At 47.5% G+C, this 14,438-nt stretch overlaps 1 protein-coding gene across 1 annotated transcript in view; it reads left to right on the top strand.

Moving 5' to 3' along the window:
• Nucleotides 1-14,438, top strand: part of LOC119399228 (uncharacterized) — a 249,351-nt gene that overhangs the window by 104,186 nt on the left and 130,727 nt on the right. Inside the window, 1 exon segment of the mRNA XM_049417583.1 lies at nt 5,209-5,368. Coding sequence (XP_049273540.1) covers nt 5,209-5,368 — 160 coding nt within the window.

The following is a 14,438-nucleotide window of genomic DNA, read 5'->3' as shown; positions in this document are numbered from 1 at the left end:
TTAAGCAGACTTTCAACGGACCAGGGAAGATATATCCAGCATATGTGGGAGTCATGGAAAGAAATTTGCACATCTAGGTACGGGATCATGTTATCTTGTGGCATTTCAAAGGTAAAGTTCAATCCTAGTCCTTGCTCCCTAAATATGTTCAGAACATTCACAACACTCCAGTTGAAGTTGTCGCTATTTACAAACACCAGGTAATCACCTACATAGTGCACAATCTTAGTGGCAAGGCCACACAGTTGCTTATGTAAGGCCCGGTCGATGCTACCCAAGAAAATACTGCTCAGAACGCTCATTGTGTCCACTCTTTTTCATCTGTCCTTGTTTTTGGCACTTTGGAGTTGTTGTATGACAAACAGCATAAAAATTGGTCTAGCAATAGTTGTGCTGTGCTTTCCAAAAGCGAAGTGACAGGCACAAAACCCTCTTTTGAGAAATTGGACAACAAAGTTTTGGTTGCAATTGACCCTATGCTAAAGTGTGCCAGGACAGTAATAATTGGTGTCCTTGCCAGGATGCAATCTTTTGGGCCTCTACTTCTTAACTCGGCCTGATTTAGGAAGCTTATTACCTTCTATCATTTACCGCAGACACTTTTGTCCAGCCCCCTGGAACGCAAGTGCACCAGGCTGCATGTAAACATTGGGTATTTTGCGCTCTATCGCTACTTTTGCGGCCGCAGAACGTGTCGTTGGCCTAAATAGTGGTGTATTAGTTTGATGAAGCTTTGCGATCACCCCTGTCAACTAATAAAGATTCATTTTCTTGTACGATAAACCGCACCTGTGCTGCAGAGCCGACGCCTTCTCGGCACTCCAAAGCTGATGCTGAAATCGCACCGAAGTATACCGCAGACGCATTTTCTCACATTCTTAACTTTTCTAAGTGGAATGAGAACGCTCTTCCGCTAGTGGGGATATTAGACTGCTGTTTTATCGAAACTGGACCAGGAACGCACGCGCACAAAGCTCGGGTCTCAGTGGAACGGCGCGAGAGCAAGCGTCGGCAGATCGTCTCCAAAGTAAAGCCGTTAAAATGGCACTCGCACGTCATCTGATAAGTAGTAAGCAATTTGATGATAAAGCATTATGGTTTACATCGCTGTTGCTTTATTACCGTCTCGGCAAGGGATGACACAATGTGCCAACAACCCAGTCGGTACGCCCCAATCTAATCACTGGCTCGCCTGATCCATGCGATGCCGTCCCCTGTTTTCCTCCGTACGAAACTAAAGAGACTTGCACTTTGCCTCCTGTGCACGTGTCACCTTTCGAACAGCGGCGATTCACGTACTTACGGTCGCGGAGTGATCAAGCAGCGAGCACTCCGCTCGTAAACACAGCAGCCATTGCCATGGCAACAACCAATAGAAAAGCGCCCCTCAATGGTCTCGCACGCTTTGCCAATAGGAGCGCTGCGTACATTGCAAGGTTCGTGAGAACGCCGTCCGATTTTTTTGTTTGCGCTTTTTCTATGCAGTGATTGTAAGTGAGAAGGGTGGGAACAGAAAGGCAGAACTATGAGCTTTGAAACAACGCCAAGATGGCGGCACTCGGTGGCAGGAAAAATGAGATACGATGCCATCAATTGCGCCATTTTAGCGCGATTTTGGGCTTCTTTCTCACCGACCTCATTTACAAAATTACTTTTTTTTCAGGCACTTAGAGTGCATTTTCAGTGTAATCGTTTAGATACTGCGTAAATGAGAGACCACAGATGCCAAAATGAGTGTTTTCCAAAAATTGATTTTTTTTTGGCTATTTTCGCTATTTGATCCTCGCGTCACCCCTAGAGCCTTAAGTTCCTGAATATTTTTTTCGACAGCTTCCGCACATTCAAACTCAATGCCATTTGGCATTGAGGTGGCATGTAGCGATCTTTAAAGAACTTCTGAGCACACAGAATAGTCAGGGAACACTTTAATTACCATAATAAAGGAATTTATCCATGACATGTCGCACTCCCTTCTGGCCTCACACGAGTACACACTTGCCCCTTGCATTTATAGTGAGATCTTCTATTGCAGTGCAGTTGTTTACTATGCAGAACTTGTACATGAAGCATCTTGTACTGTAAAAACTGGAATATAGGTAGAGATTGTTTTCCAAAAAGATAGTGTAAAAGTCTCCTATGTGTCGATCTACAGGAAGTTATTTGGTGAAAGCTAGGCCGTGAAACGATTTCCTTGTGCTATCCCCTACTAAGCTAAAAGATGCCCCTGCACAAGTGGAACGAATTTTTAGTGCCTTCCAGATGACGCTTCATGGCCTAGCCTTCACCAAAGAACTTTCTGTAGATGGACACATCCGCTTCTTAGATTTAGACCTCCACCTTGAATGCAAACCTATCTGCTGAGCGTTTGCTCCTTGGTCCAAGAAGCAACTTCTGACCTTCTCATCGGCACATTTAAGAACAGTCAAGCGCGCTGTTGCACTCGGAGCAATGAAGAATGCCCTCTCCTGCAGCTGACTACTCAGAATCAATCGCAGCTTCGATTGCCAATTAAAGCGCCTCAAAGATGGTGGATTCCCAGAACCCCTCCTCTCAACCTTCATAGAAGTCTTGGTCCGAGACATCAGATGCTTCGAGGAAAAGGAATGGCCTGAACTCGACAGATTGAAAGTAATTGTCATCCCCTATGTTCATGCTGTTTCACATCGAGTAAAAAAAGCTGCCGGGAGAGCAGGAATGTGTGTGATGTTTTGTGCCCTGAAAAAACTTTCATCCTTGTGCAAACTTGTCAATGGGAGTCCCACCAACTACAAATCCTGCAAGAAGAATTGTGCTCCCCCTTTGTGCAGTGCAAAAAAGGATTGTGTATGAAATTCCCACAACGTGTGGCAGATCGTACATTGGCCAGTCAGGATGATGTCTCAGTGACCGTCTATGAGAGCACGAAAACAACGTCAGGAACAAGCACAGTAGGAATTTAGCTATCCATTGCGCAGACTATGGGTACTCTCTGTTGCTGAAGAAAGCCAAAGTTTTGCACAGACACAAGGAAAACCTGCCGCGTGAAATATATGAAAGATCTTTAATATATATATGAAACATCTTCTTTAAAACCCAAATACTTGTTCTTCGGAATGTGCGAAGGTTGATTCCTACGGACTTTTTTTTTTTGTTCTTTTCTCTCATGAAAAATGGGCGCGCGTTACAATCGATCAATAACGTATGCTGTCGGGCTAGTTGGTGCATAGACGGTTGAAAATCATTGGCGCAAAACAAGAACGAGGACGAAGTAGTAACACGGACAAGCCCTTGTCCGTGTTACTACAGTCGAAACCCGCGATAACGAAATCCCGAGAGAACGAAATTCTCACCGCAACGAAATATTTTCGGAGCATCGGCGAACACCCATAGGAGTCAATGCATTTCGTAACTCGCGACTACGAAAGATATTCATACCGCAGACCCTCATTAACGAAATTTTTGAAACGCGAGTGTGCAAATAATCTACTCTCGCAACATTAACTACATTCGAAAACTGCTGAAGTGCATTCATGCTACACTTAAATTGTGCAACACTATCGCCACAGCACACTTGAGAAGCAGCCACCATCATTGTTTACAAAAAAAAAAACATAAAGCTGACGACAATGGTGATGATAATGGCTTGCCGAAACACCTGCTCGTTATCGCGGGCTACGTAGCCAAATCCACATTCCTCATGGAGTTTCGTTCGTTGACATGGCTCTGTGCTTGGCTTTGTCGGCTTTGCGCGCACATAGTCGTGTGTGTAGAGCCATCTGTGGAGCGTTCGCTTGGCCGCTTGTTGCAACGTGAACTTTTTGTTGCGACTGCTTCGTCCAATTTCACTTCCTCCAACGAAAAAGCGGAAGTTCATCACGCTGGAAGATAAGGCTGCAATCATCAGTGAGGTGGAAAAAGGCAGGAAAAAAATGGACATCGCCGAAGAATTCGGCATTGCGTGCAGCTTGTTGTCCACGATTCTGCGCTGATCCAGCGGAGCCGGAAGGAGGTTTGCCTGTAGGCGCACTTGATGACGGTACTGGTGACAGCGCAGTGCCGCCGTCGCTGACCAGTGCATGGGGCGAACATTGTGCCGTGGCAAACGTGATTCCCGACCGAGAGGCATGAAATTGCTGCATGGTAAGGCCCGCCAAAGCAAACTTACTGACTTTTAGAAATAAAATGTGTTTTTTGTAAATTCCATGTCTTTTCTGTCGCATTCTCGCGCCAACGAAATTCCCGCAAGAGCGAAATTTTGTGCTTTCCCCGCCGATTTCGTTATTGCGGGTTTCAACTGTACTTCGTCCTCGTTCTTGTTTTGCGCCAACGATTTTCTAACCAGTTACAATCGATGTTTTACTTTTTTTTGGTCGCGGAAAACGGGTGCGCGTTACAATCGAGGGCGCGGTAGAATCGAGTAAATATGGTATATTCCGTTTTTTACGGTAGTCAAGGCTCTGGAGAACACGCGTGCCAAACGTTATAGCGCAGCACGCGGCCTGGAATTTACAGTTGATTCTCAAAGTCCGCTAGAAATCGCTCATTCTCCTCTGTACAAATGATGCCATAGACCCAAATCACTCTGCCATATACTCAAGTCCACGGCCGTTGGCTGATTTCAGCATGGCGCGCTGCATAGTTACTGTGGCCGCCACGTGTCCACGCGCGCTCTTGGGATCACATTGAAAGTAAGCCACGCGTTCGAAGAAAAAGATGAAAAGTGCTCAAGGTCATGACGTGCGCTGACGAAGAGACAACTTCTTGCCCCCTTGCCATCCCCCTCCCTTCATAGCTTTCAGCACGCTCGCTGGTATGAAAAGAGAGAAAGTGCTTGAAGTGTGTGGCAAACTTCTCTAACTCTGCTCGTACTTGACAGATTCTAAAGAATTTTGCGGCAGTCGATTCGCGAGGCAATAAGCTTTTTTAATGAAGCCATTAAATGATTACTTGGAAAAGTGTTGCAGCGCCCCTTCAGTAAAAATGCTGTCCCGAGTTTTGTTTTTCTGGATGCCCAAAGTTTTGAACATTTTGCAAGAAGTTTTGTCAGAAGTCTGGTTGCTGTCTTTTTCTTTTTTTTTTTTTACGTTTGGAATTTTTACACCAAGAAACTGAAGAAAATGTACGCCAGTGAGACTATATAGGAAAAAAGAGTTGCCAGGTCCCGTGCAAGTTGAGTTATGTACTGCACAGTCTAAATATACAGCAGCTGCTACTCATGTTGTGTTTCAGATGAAAGTCTCAACGACTGCTTCTTCCACTGGCCCACCTGTACGAGCGGTTGCTGTGGTATCTTCCGCCAGCAGCAGCACATCATCTGCACCAGGTGTGAAGATCATTGACCTCACTCAGGAAGAAGAAGCAGCAAATGCTCAGGCTAAGGCCCTTTCAGGTGGGTGTTATTGTTCAGTAGACCTTCCTTAGCACTGATATCTTGAAATATTAATTACCACATTTACACATTTGTACATAATCTTGAATGTAGGGTGAACCCCAAAATCACACACACAACAAAAAAAAATGCACGTGTGCATTCGAAAACGGAAGTTTATTTATGTAATCGCTGGACTGACTGCACATCCTCACTAGTCATTGTCAAGGCAGCCCTCTTCATGAACTTTGATGTTTAAGACCTGCTGACCTTGAAGTGTGTCCCCAGCATTCCTGTTTTTGAAACGAAGACATGGGCTTCTTGCGTGACTGTAAAAATTGTTAGTGCAGGGCTGCACCAGCAGTAGCACCACCTACTGCTGCAGGCAGACGTGGTGTCAGGAGATATGGACTAGGGGAATTTTGGATTCATGGAATAAGTAGGTTGTTGTGTGTTCACTGTTAAGCTAGGGTCTCGACTCCACTTCTTTCGGAGGCCACATATGTGACAAACTGGCAATGAGGATGCATAGAACTGCTTGAACAACCATGCCTACCGTCTGAAGAATGGAAGCTTTCAAGGAGGAAGGGGACACCTGGCCTGCCTTCGTGGAGCATGTCCAAGAGTTCTTCAAAGCACATGACGTTCTAGCAATGAAAAGGTAATTTTTTTTCAGCAGCTGCAGACCTCATACGTATGTGCTACTTCGCAACCTGATAAAGTTGGAAACACCCCAAGGATGTTGTCATGAGTAAGGGGCATGAGGGACGTGCCGAACGATGAAAAGTTTCAACGGCACGTGATGGCATGCGAGGCACGGAAGATTCTTCGATGGTGTGCACCTCTGCCGCATGTGTGATTGGTCGGACGAGGGCTCGTAGCATGCGATTCAAGCCATGGTGAAAAACGAAAGCAGAGAGAATGGACATTGTTCTCTAGAGCACCAGTCGGAAAAAGTCAAAGGAGCCAGCATCACACTGGCGACGAGAGCAGCAGGCGCCCGGATCTGGAGGCAGCAGCACAAGAGGCCTGGGGGGTCGCTTTAGACCTTCGTAGCAACCAAGCGAGGCTCCCTGGACTTGCAGCGGCCTCATCACAGTGGTTTCCAGTGCACCAGCGACTCGTCACCATCTTGGCAGCCCTGGGGTGCCACGTCGTCTGTTCGGTCGGGCATCACTTAGAAGCAGGGGCCGAAGATACAGCTAGGCGCAATCCCTCAGCCTGGGTGACAATCTTGACAACGACCGGGAAACAGGCGATGGAGACAAGTGGCTCGTCAGGTGGATACTGAGCGATGACAACCGTATGATCTTCTCAAGAGTATCGACGGCGAACGCGACACGACATGGACGACATGGAATCAACATAGACGCTGAGCCCCCGAGCGTAAAAACAGTAAACGTCGGACCACAAGCAGCGTTTTTGCCAGTGTTTTTTGGCGTTTAATCTCTCAGCATCATCACACGAACACCGCCACAGAGAGCGGCCAACCACGTGAGAAGCACTGAGGCCAGTGCCAGCCCAGCATTGCACAATGTTACCCTGAGGGAATAAACCTAAACCACACAAACCAGTGTGCAATTCCCGTCAATGTGCCAACAAGAAATATTCCTGATTATAGCTTTCATGTTTCATTTGCAGTTTTGTAGTACAAAAAAAAATGTGATACAGTGCCGCTGAAAGGTCTGTTTCCTTTATTGTACTTGCAGCACCAGCTAATGAGATTAAGAAAAACCACAAAATCGTAATATATGGCCTCTTTGCAGTAGCCAAGGGTGGAAGTGCTGGCCATCTTACTCCTAAACGCATTATTGAACTGAAACTGCTCCCAAACGGTCTTAGGCGTTTGCTGGGCGGCATCTTGGGGCATAGCAGATGGCAGTGTTCGGGACCGAAGTTCCAGGGGCATCGAAGCGGGATCGAAGTTGTTTTGAGGGCACAGCACCTCCAACAATTTCTAAAGGCGTTTATTGGACGGCACTCGGTGGCAATGTGCAATGGGGACAGTCAAGGCGAAGCACGGACTTTCAGCACGAGCGGCGTTTTTTCAGAAAGGAGCCGAAGAGGACGACCCATTACAGAGTTCCAAGGCTTCGCTACACTACCTTCATGTGCCGCCGTCATCCGCAAAGTGGCATGCCCAAGCGAGCTCCTATCATCATCATCAGCTGGCGTGTTCTCCGTCACGTTGGTGAAAGCGCAAAAGAAATCAGTTATCAGTTTCACCGTAAGAACGAAGCAATGAATGCAATAGCAAGAAATTGTGATGCTACATGAAGTGAGGCTAGCAGCTAAGGGCCCAACCACTGGCACGCATATGCACGCGCATGCACACGCCTACGCTTCAAAAGCGTCGTGTTGCATCGGTGGAGGATAAGGGTGCATTGCACTGGTACACGTCGACGCCTGCTGACGCTCACTTTTGGCTGAGGCACAGTGTTGCTTGATCTTTTGGTTTAAGAAAACTGTCCAAGTACAGCATAGAACGGCACGTCATCAATCAAAGTGAGTTGGTACGTTTTCGAAGATATAAAGAGCGTGTTAAAATATTCATTGTACTTCACCGACCACTGTTTTGACTATTTAAGAAGTAATTGACATCGCAGTGACCAAAGTAACAACCACGGTATGCACAAGTGATCAACATTGGCATGTGCACTGCTCCCGTGAATGAAAGTTCACGTCTTTTCATCAGGACACAGTCAACGATGTTTGCGAGATCGCCAGCGCTTGTGCGATCGCCTTGTTGACGCCTGTTCACGGCATTGCTGTTAGTGCCCAAATGGAATACCGTATTTACCCGCATAATTTGCGCCCTCGCATAATTTGCGCACCCCTAATATTTAGCCAGCTTTGCTAAAAAAAATATTTACTCGCATATTTTGCGCTCCCCGCCCCTCTCGAGCCAGCTCGCCGGCGCGCGCGCACGGGGCGAACTTTGGACGGCCGCGCCGCCGCGCCCCGCGGCCCTCACCAACGTTACTAGAACAAACTCAGTTTAAAAGCTCCGCCGGAGAGGCGGTCCGCGTGGCGGTCGTGAGAACTAGTGGCGCTGCAGTCACGTCTAGCTCCCGCGGCTGGCGCTTGTTGTGATCGGCGCCGCCGATGTACGAGCGCACGTGGGTTACAGCGTCGTCTGCGCTTTGTTACCTCGTCATTTTTGCGACTGTTCTTGACCAGGCTTAGCGTCTTGTACGAAGACACGTGCATGATGTACGAAGCGTAACGAGGGCGAACAGATTCACAGTGCGGTATGCCGACTTGCTTTGCGCCGGGCTGCAAGAGCGGCTACCGCAACGACGACTCCGCTTCACGACACTTCTTCGGACCTGCAAAAGACTCTACGCCATTCTAGCTTTGCATCGCAAAGATAGAAAGCTTACTGCGAAATGCAAGGTCTGTGACGTTCATTTTGAGAGTGACGGCATTGTAAAGCACTATCGTCGTGTCGTCGCGGGACAAGAAGTTTTGATCCCACGTGGAAAATGGGAACTCGCACCAGGTGCCGTGCCGCGCTTGTCCCCAATACTTCCACACCACATTTCAAAGCCAAAATGTTCGGGATTTAGGCGCAAATCCCCCCCAAAACGCACGGCGTCCCGCGAAAGCCCAGTGCCCAATTTGGAGGAGCCGCCAGAAATAGAACAGCAAAACGAAAGGCAGGCGATTACCTATATACGCTACCGAGACTGAGAGTTGCATCACACTGACATTCGATTAGTTGTCAGCTGTCGCTATGCCTTCGAAGCAGTGGATTTTTGAGAGGTTTTACGACGAGGTATTGAACAAAATGTGCGGAATATTTTACACTCGCCGGCTCGGGAGCGGGCTGCTCAGCGGAAAAATTTGACACGGTACACATAGAAAAGACGAGGACCAGCGCTGGTCCTCGTCATTTCTATGTGTACCGTGTCAAATTTTTTTGCGCTGAGCAGTTTAATAATGGAATACCAACTAGCCCAATCCCACACTTTGCTTCGGGAACGGAGACTTATTGTGTAAAAGATAATTGTAGTTGACGAGCAGTTTAACTGCGAAGTGAACGGCTACAGCACGAAACGCAAACGGCTGTCGTACAGTGTAAAGTGCTGCGGGCATGTAACATCTGCTCGGTACGGTACGGTACGGAGAACTTTATTTAAAGATCCGGAGAAGTGCCACCACTTAGGGTGACACCGCGGGCCTCTCCCACGTGGGGACAGGTAGACCTAGCCTAACCGCCGCATCGCAAGCTCTCTGGACAGCCCAAAGTTGATGCTGATATTCCGAGCTCTTGAGGGCGAAGTTGAATACTGACGACTCTTCTAGCGACAGAGTACGCGCGAATAACTGCTCGATGCCCACATCACGGCCGATCTGTTCGAATTGTTTAAGGCACCGTAGAAGGATGCGACGTAGAAAGATGAGACACCGAAAATGCAACTATCCGCTGAAAAAATTGCTCAGAGACGACATCTATTCGATGTAATTGCACACAGCGATTTCATTTGCCGAGTTCTCGCAAAATTTTCCGATTTTGGGTCAGTATTCCTTCAACAGTCGCGAAAACGTGTCTTGTAAACATTCCAAAGCATTGGTGATGCTTTTCGAGAAAGTTTTTTTCAATAAATTGTAGAAACATATGAGTACTGTTTTTCTAGAACCTTTTTGTATCTCGAGTAAGTACGCTTCTTTGTGCACTATAAAGGCTTTTACAAACGTGTTGGGTTGTTCCTGGTCTAGATAAGACGGCAGCGGCTAAAATTGTGGTGGTAGTTATAAAAATTACTCTGAAAACCCTCATTCGCTTAGAAACTCCTATGCTTGGAAGTTAAGCGCAATGTAGACAGCTCAAATATTGTCACAGGGTCGTGACGTCGACGAAGGCAGCAGTCAGCAGGTCCGAGATGAAACTCTTTATTTGGCCGAACTTGTGGCCGGGAAACTGCAAGTCAAACTACAGCAATACACTGATAGCGGCGAACAGAGCGTCGACCGTCGATCAACTGACAAGCGGTCAAGCGCGTCGGCTTTTATACAGGCGCTATCGAACTTTCCAGCAGTATCGCTGGTGGCGGCGTTATCTCTCGGCAAAGCTGGAACATTCGCGTGCAGCGCGCAATCTTACCAAAACGATCTATTACAATCGCGAAGCTTCTCGAACACTGTTTCGCGGACAGCGTCGAGCGTTGATAACCGTCCTTGCTGGTCAAACCCGAATACAGTAATACCTCGTTAACTCGAAGTAGTAAAAACCAGAAAAAATTTCGAGATAAGCAGATTTTCGAGATAAGCAAAGTTGGGCAAATTCCATTGAGAAGTTCAGTTCTATCTAGAAACGTTATCCCTACTGACCAGTTTCTTAACAGGAGCGCCAAACTGGCTCTTTGTAAAGGTTTTGAAGAAAAAGAATGACATACCAGCGCTATTAACCAGCTGTGTTTTTCGGCACTGCCTTTTTATTTAGTGCAGAGATACCGACTAAGGCTGGTCTGCCTCTCAGTAACACTTGCACCTAGCAAAGCTTTCTCGAGTTGCTTAACACATCGCATGTGCCGATCATCCGCGCCGCTGCACTCAAATTTATTTCGCATCAAGCGAAGCATGTTTCTTGTTTCGGCGGATGTCGTCACCCCTCGAGTAGCTGCGTCGACGCTGCCGCGATCACTGTGCGTGACGCCACGTTGTCTGGCTTAAGAAAATGGTCAAACCAGCCGATGTTGCAGGCTAGGTCAGTTTAGCCCACCGCTAAGTCCAGAGAATCGGCCTTATCTGTCGATGCGACTGGAAGGGGCTCCTCTCGCACGATGCCACACATTCAGCGCCGTTTTGACGTCCGGAAACTTCGAGCCTCGAATCCGTTTCTTTGATTAGGGTTACCTTTATTTGCAGCATCAGTGACTTGCTTTGCTTTGGTGGCGTTATCCTCACCATATCGCACGGCCGACGAAAAAATCTGCGCGACGTGCCTTGCGTAAATAAAATGCTGAAATCTCATCTCTGACGGTCATGGAGCATGCTGACGGTAAACAAAACGTGTACGACCCGAGCTATTTTGCAGGGCCTGCTTATGTGCACGTCTATAGCGTCACATGACAAGACACAGGGTTGCTCGACAAAGTTGGTATGCCGCTAGGTTTCGACTTTACTTTCGGGAACAGTGTCCACTTCGTCGTAAACGTGGCAGCCTCGCGCGAACCTTGTGAAACGTATGACATTTGGCCACTAGTATTTTGTGAAACGGTTCGGCGGCGAAGTTTCGGTTCCATTATCAGTCGAGATTTCGAGATAACCGAAAGTGGGCACGGAAATACTTCGAGATAAAGGGCAATAAATACATTGCACCTATGGGAAATTGTTCGGTACCACGGAAAACTTCGACTTAGCCGATTTTTCGAGATATGCGAGTTCGAGTTAACGAGGTATTACTGTACATCAAAATAAAACAAGAAGTGGGCGTGGCAATATAAACCGAACATCGATTCTTAGCCAATCAATAAACAACGCACGCGGGCCAATGCATGCAGACGACCTTATGCATATCCACCTAAGTATCCATCTAACTAGTACAATAAGAAAGTTGCCGCGCAGTTGCCGCGAGCGGCTGCGCGGCGGACCGCAGCCGTGGCAGCAGACGACGCGCCGATAGTGGCGCAAGACGGAACTGCAGCGCCGCTAGTTCTCGCGACCGCCGTTCGGACCACCCTCCTCCGCTGGCGGAGATACGGAGCTTTGAAACTGAGTTTGTTCTAGTAACGTTGGCCCTCACCGAGCAGGCGAGCGCAGTCATACACAAGACAGGCTGCAAGTGCGAAGTCCCTTCTTCCGATTACTTCGTTCTATTCTCTGGAAACCGCCGAGACCGTACCAACCGTTAATCTGTTCACTTCACCGGTTGTCGGAACTGTTCGAGCGTTCTCCCGCCGTAAGAATGCATGCACGCGACACGGCACGGACTACTTTCTGCATCGGAGGCGTGCGAGGGCCAGTCGCGCCAACATTTTCCCGCGCTGACCCTCTTCCTCTGCGTCCGCGCTGCGACGCAGCCTTCGTTGATTTCGGAAGTTTAGGTTTCGCGATCAGCCAGTTGCGTTTTCGCTGTTCTCTTGCGCTGAGCTACAATAACTATTCGGCAAAATTCAAGCTCACTGTTATAGAATTTGCCTAAGGAAACGGGAACCGTGCCGCAGAAGAGTTCGCTTTTTAATACAAGACCGGGAAGGAGACCGTTCCGAAGACCGAAGCATGGAAAGTTTCCTGCCGTTGAAGAATACCTTTTCAAATATGTGCGAGAGCTTAGGCCCACCGGTATCGCCGTGCCGTGGCACCTCGTTACTCCCCGCATTGTCGCGAAGAGCTTCAAGAAGACGCCTCAACGCACTCGACGGAACCAAGGACGACGCGCTTTGGGAAAGCGGTGACAGCGGCCGCGGCGATGATTCTCAGTCGGACTTCTCAACCAGTGATTCTGACTAGACCGCGCATGACCGAATCTGGCTGGTTAAAGTACGTGCTAATTCTGTTAAAGACCCTTCGTTTGCGCTATAATTTATTTTCTTCTGTAATGTATTATATCGCGCGTGTTAGGACTATATATTGTGCGTTATTTCAGATGTGCTCGCGAAATCTCCGCGTAATTTGCGCACCCCCTTTTCGGAGCTCCAAATTCGCGAAAAAAAAGTGCGCAAATTATGCGAGTAAATACGGTATAATCATCCTGTTCATGAAAATGGTTCTGCTCCTGTTTCTGCTAAAAAGAAGTGGACGGGAGCGGCGTCGCCCGCACCGTCGGTGGGCTTGACGTTGTCTCTTGGCGCGTACTTTAGTTTTGAAAAGAAAAAGAAAATAGACGTTTACTGCACAGTCCAAACGAGGTGCGCTAAAAATTTGGCGCATAGCAGTTAATACTTTTTACATTAACAAAAATGCGGCTTTCCCGCGTATCGCGGGTGTCACCATGACTACTATTCGAGCTACCTCATATGCGTTACAGTTTATTAGTTCGGCCAACATTGAGAAGTTTGAATCCTGGAGCAAGCAACATACTAACTCAATTTTTTTTCAATAGCATAGAAACAAGAAACAAGCTTTACTGGAAACTTCCATTTATTTATGTCCCCTCTAGCAACAAAATGCAGGTAAACTGCAGCACTGCAAATAGGGCTCGACTTGCTTGTTTTCTCATAATTGAACATGCATTGTTCACCACAAAATATGCATAGAGTTAATAATTAAACAGCCTATTCTCATGCCTTAAACACTTCCAGGCAGTGCACAAAACATACTCGGATACCTGCTTATTGTTTTCTTGCACAGCGTGATGTGTTTTAAGAAAGACATTCAGGTCTATAAAACAGCATAATTGACCTATAATATAATATACAGCATTTGGTTCATCTAGTGGGAGTGTGCAAGAGATTTTTTTTCTCTGGAATAAAATGAGTGGTATGATGGTGTCTGTACATTGCATAATTCTTGCTAGGAATGACTCAGAAAGTGAATTTGCGAGCAGCGCTTTTGGTGAAGATGTCATAGGGCCCGTCCTGTTCCAAAAGCTTTTGACTTAAAAGCGTTTGCTGTCGGGCTAGTTGGTGCATAGCTGAACTTCAATAGACCTTTTTCAAGCACACGAGCGCCACCAACGGGCGCGCAAGCGCTCATGGCAAATGTGTGTACGCCGCAGCAGCTGCCGCGACGAGCACACGGGCCTCGCGCTGTAGTTTTTTGCTTGCGTCGTGCCAGGACTTCTTAGACACAGTGAATTTCGCAAGGTGCAACATGTGACTGCGCAATTCAATCACGAACTTCAGTGTTTAGCTGCGATGGCCTCTCGACGATTTCCATCTGTCCCACTGTTAGACCAGTTGAGTGGCTCAGAAGCGTCACCTTTTACTATTTTTTGGGGGGGGGGGGCCAGTGCGCCTTACAGCATAAATGAAAAAAAAAATACAACCTGGTTGCCTATGAAGTGCAGGAGCGGTCTATGATTCACGGATGCATTTGGAATCAACGTCCATCGACTCTGTCGACGAGTTCAGTGTGAGGTTCTGATATTTAAAGAGTACACTAGAAAGGGGTGTAGTCGGCATTTGGGGAAATGAAATACATTCAT

This window comes from Rhipicephalus sanguineus, chromosome 7 (assembly GCF_013339695.2).
Source record: "Rhipicephalus sanguineus isolate Rsan-2018 chromosome 7, BIME_Rsan_1.4, whole genome shotgun sequence".
In the NCBI taxonomy this organism is placed as follows: domain Eukaryota; kingdom Metazoa; phylum Arthropoda; class Arachnida; order Ixodida; family Ixodidae; genus Rhipicephalus; species Rhipicephalus sanguineus.
Note: the sequence above shows the minus strand (reverse complement) of the source record. Positions and strands in the feature narration are given on the sequence as shown.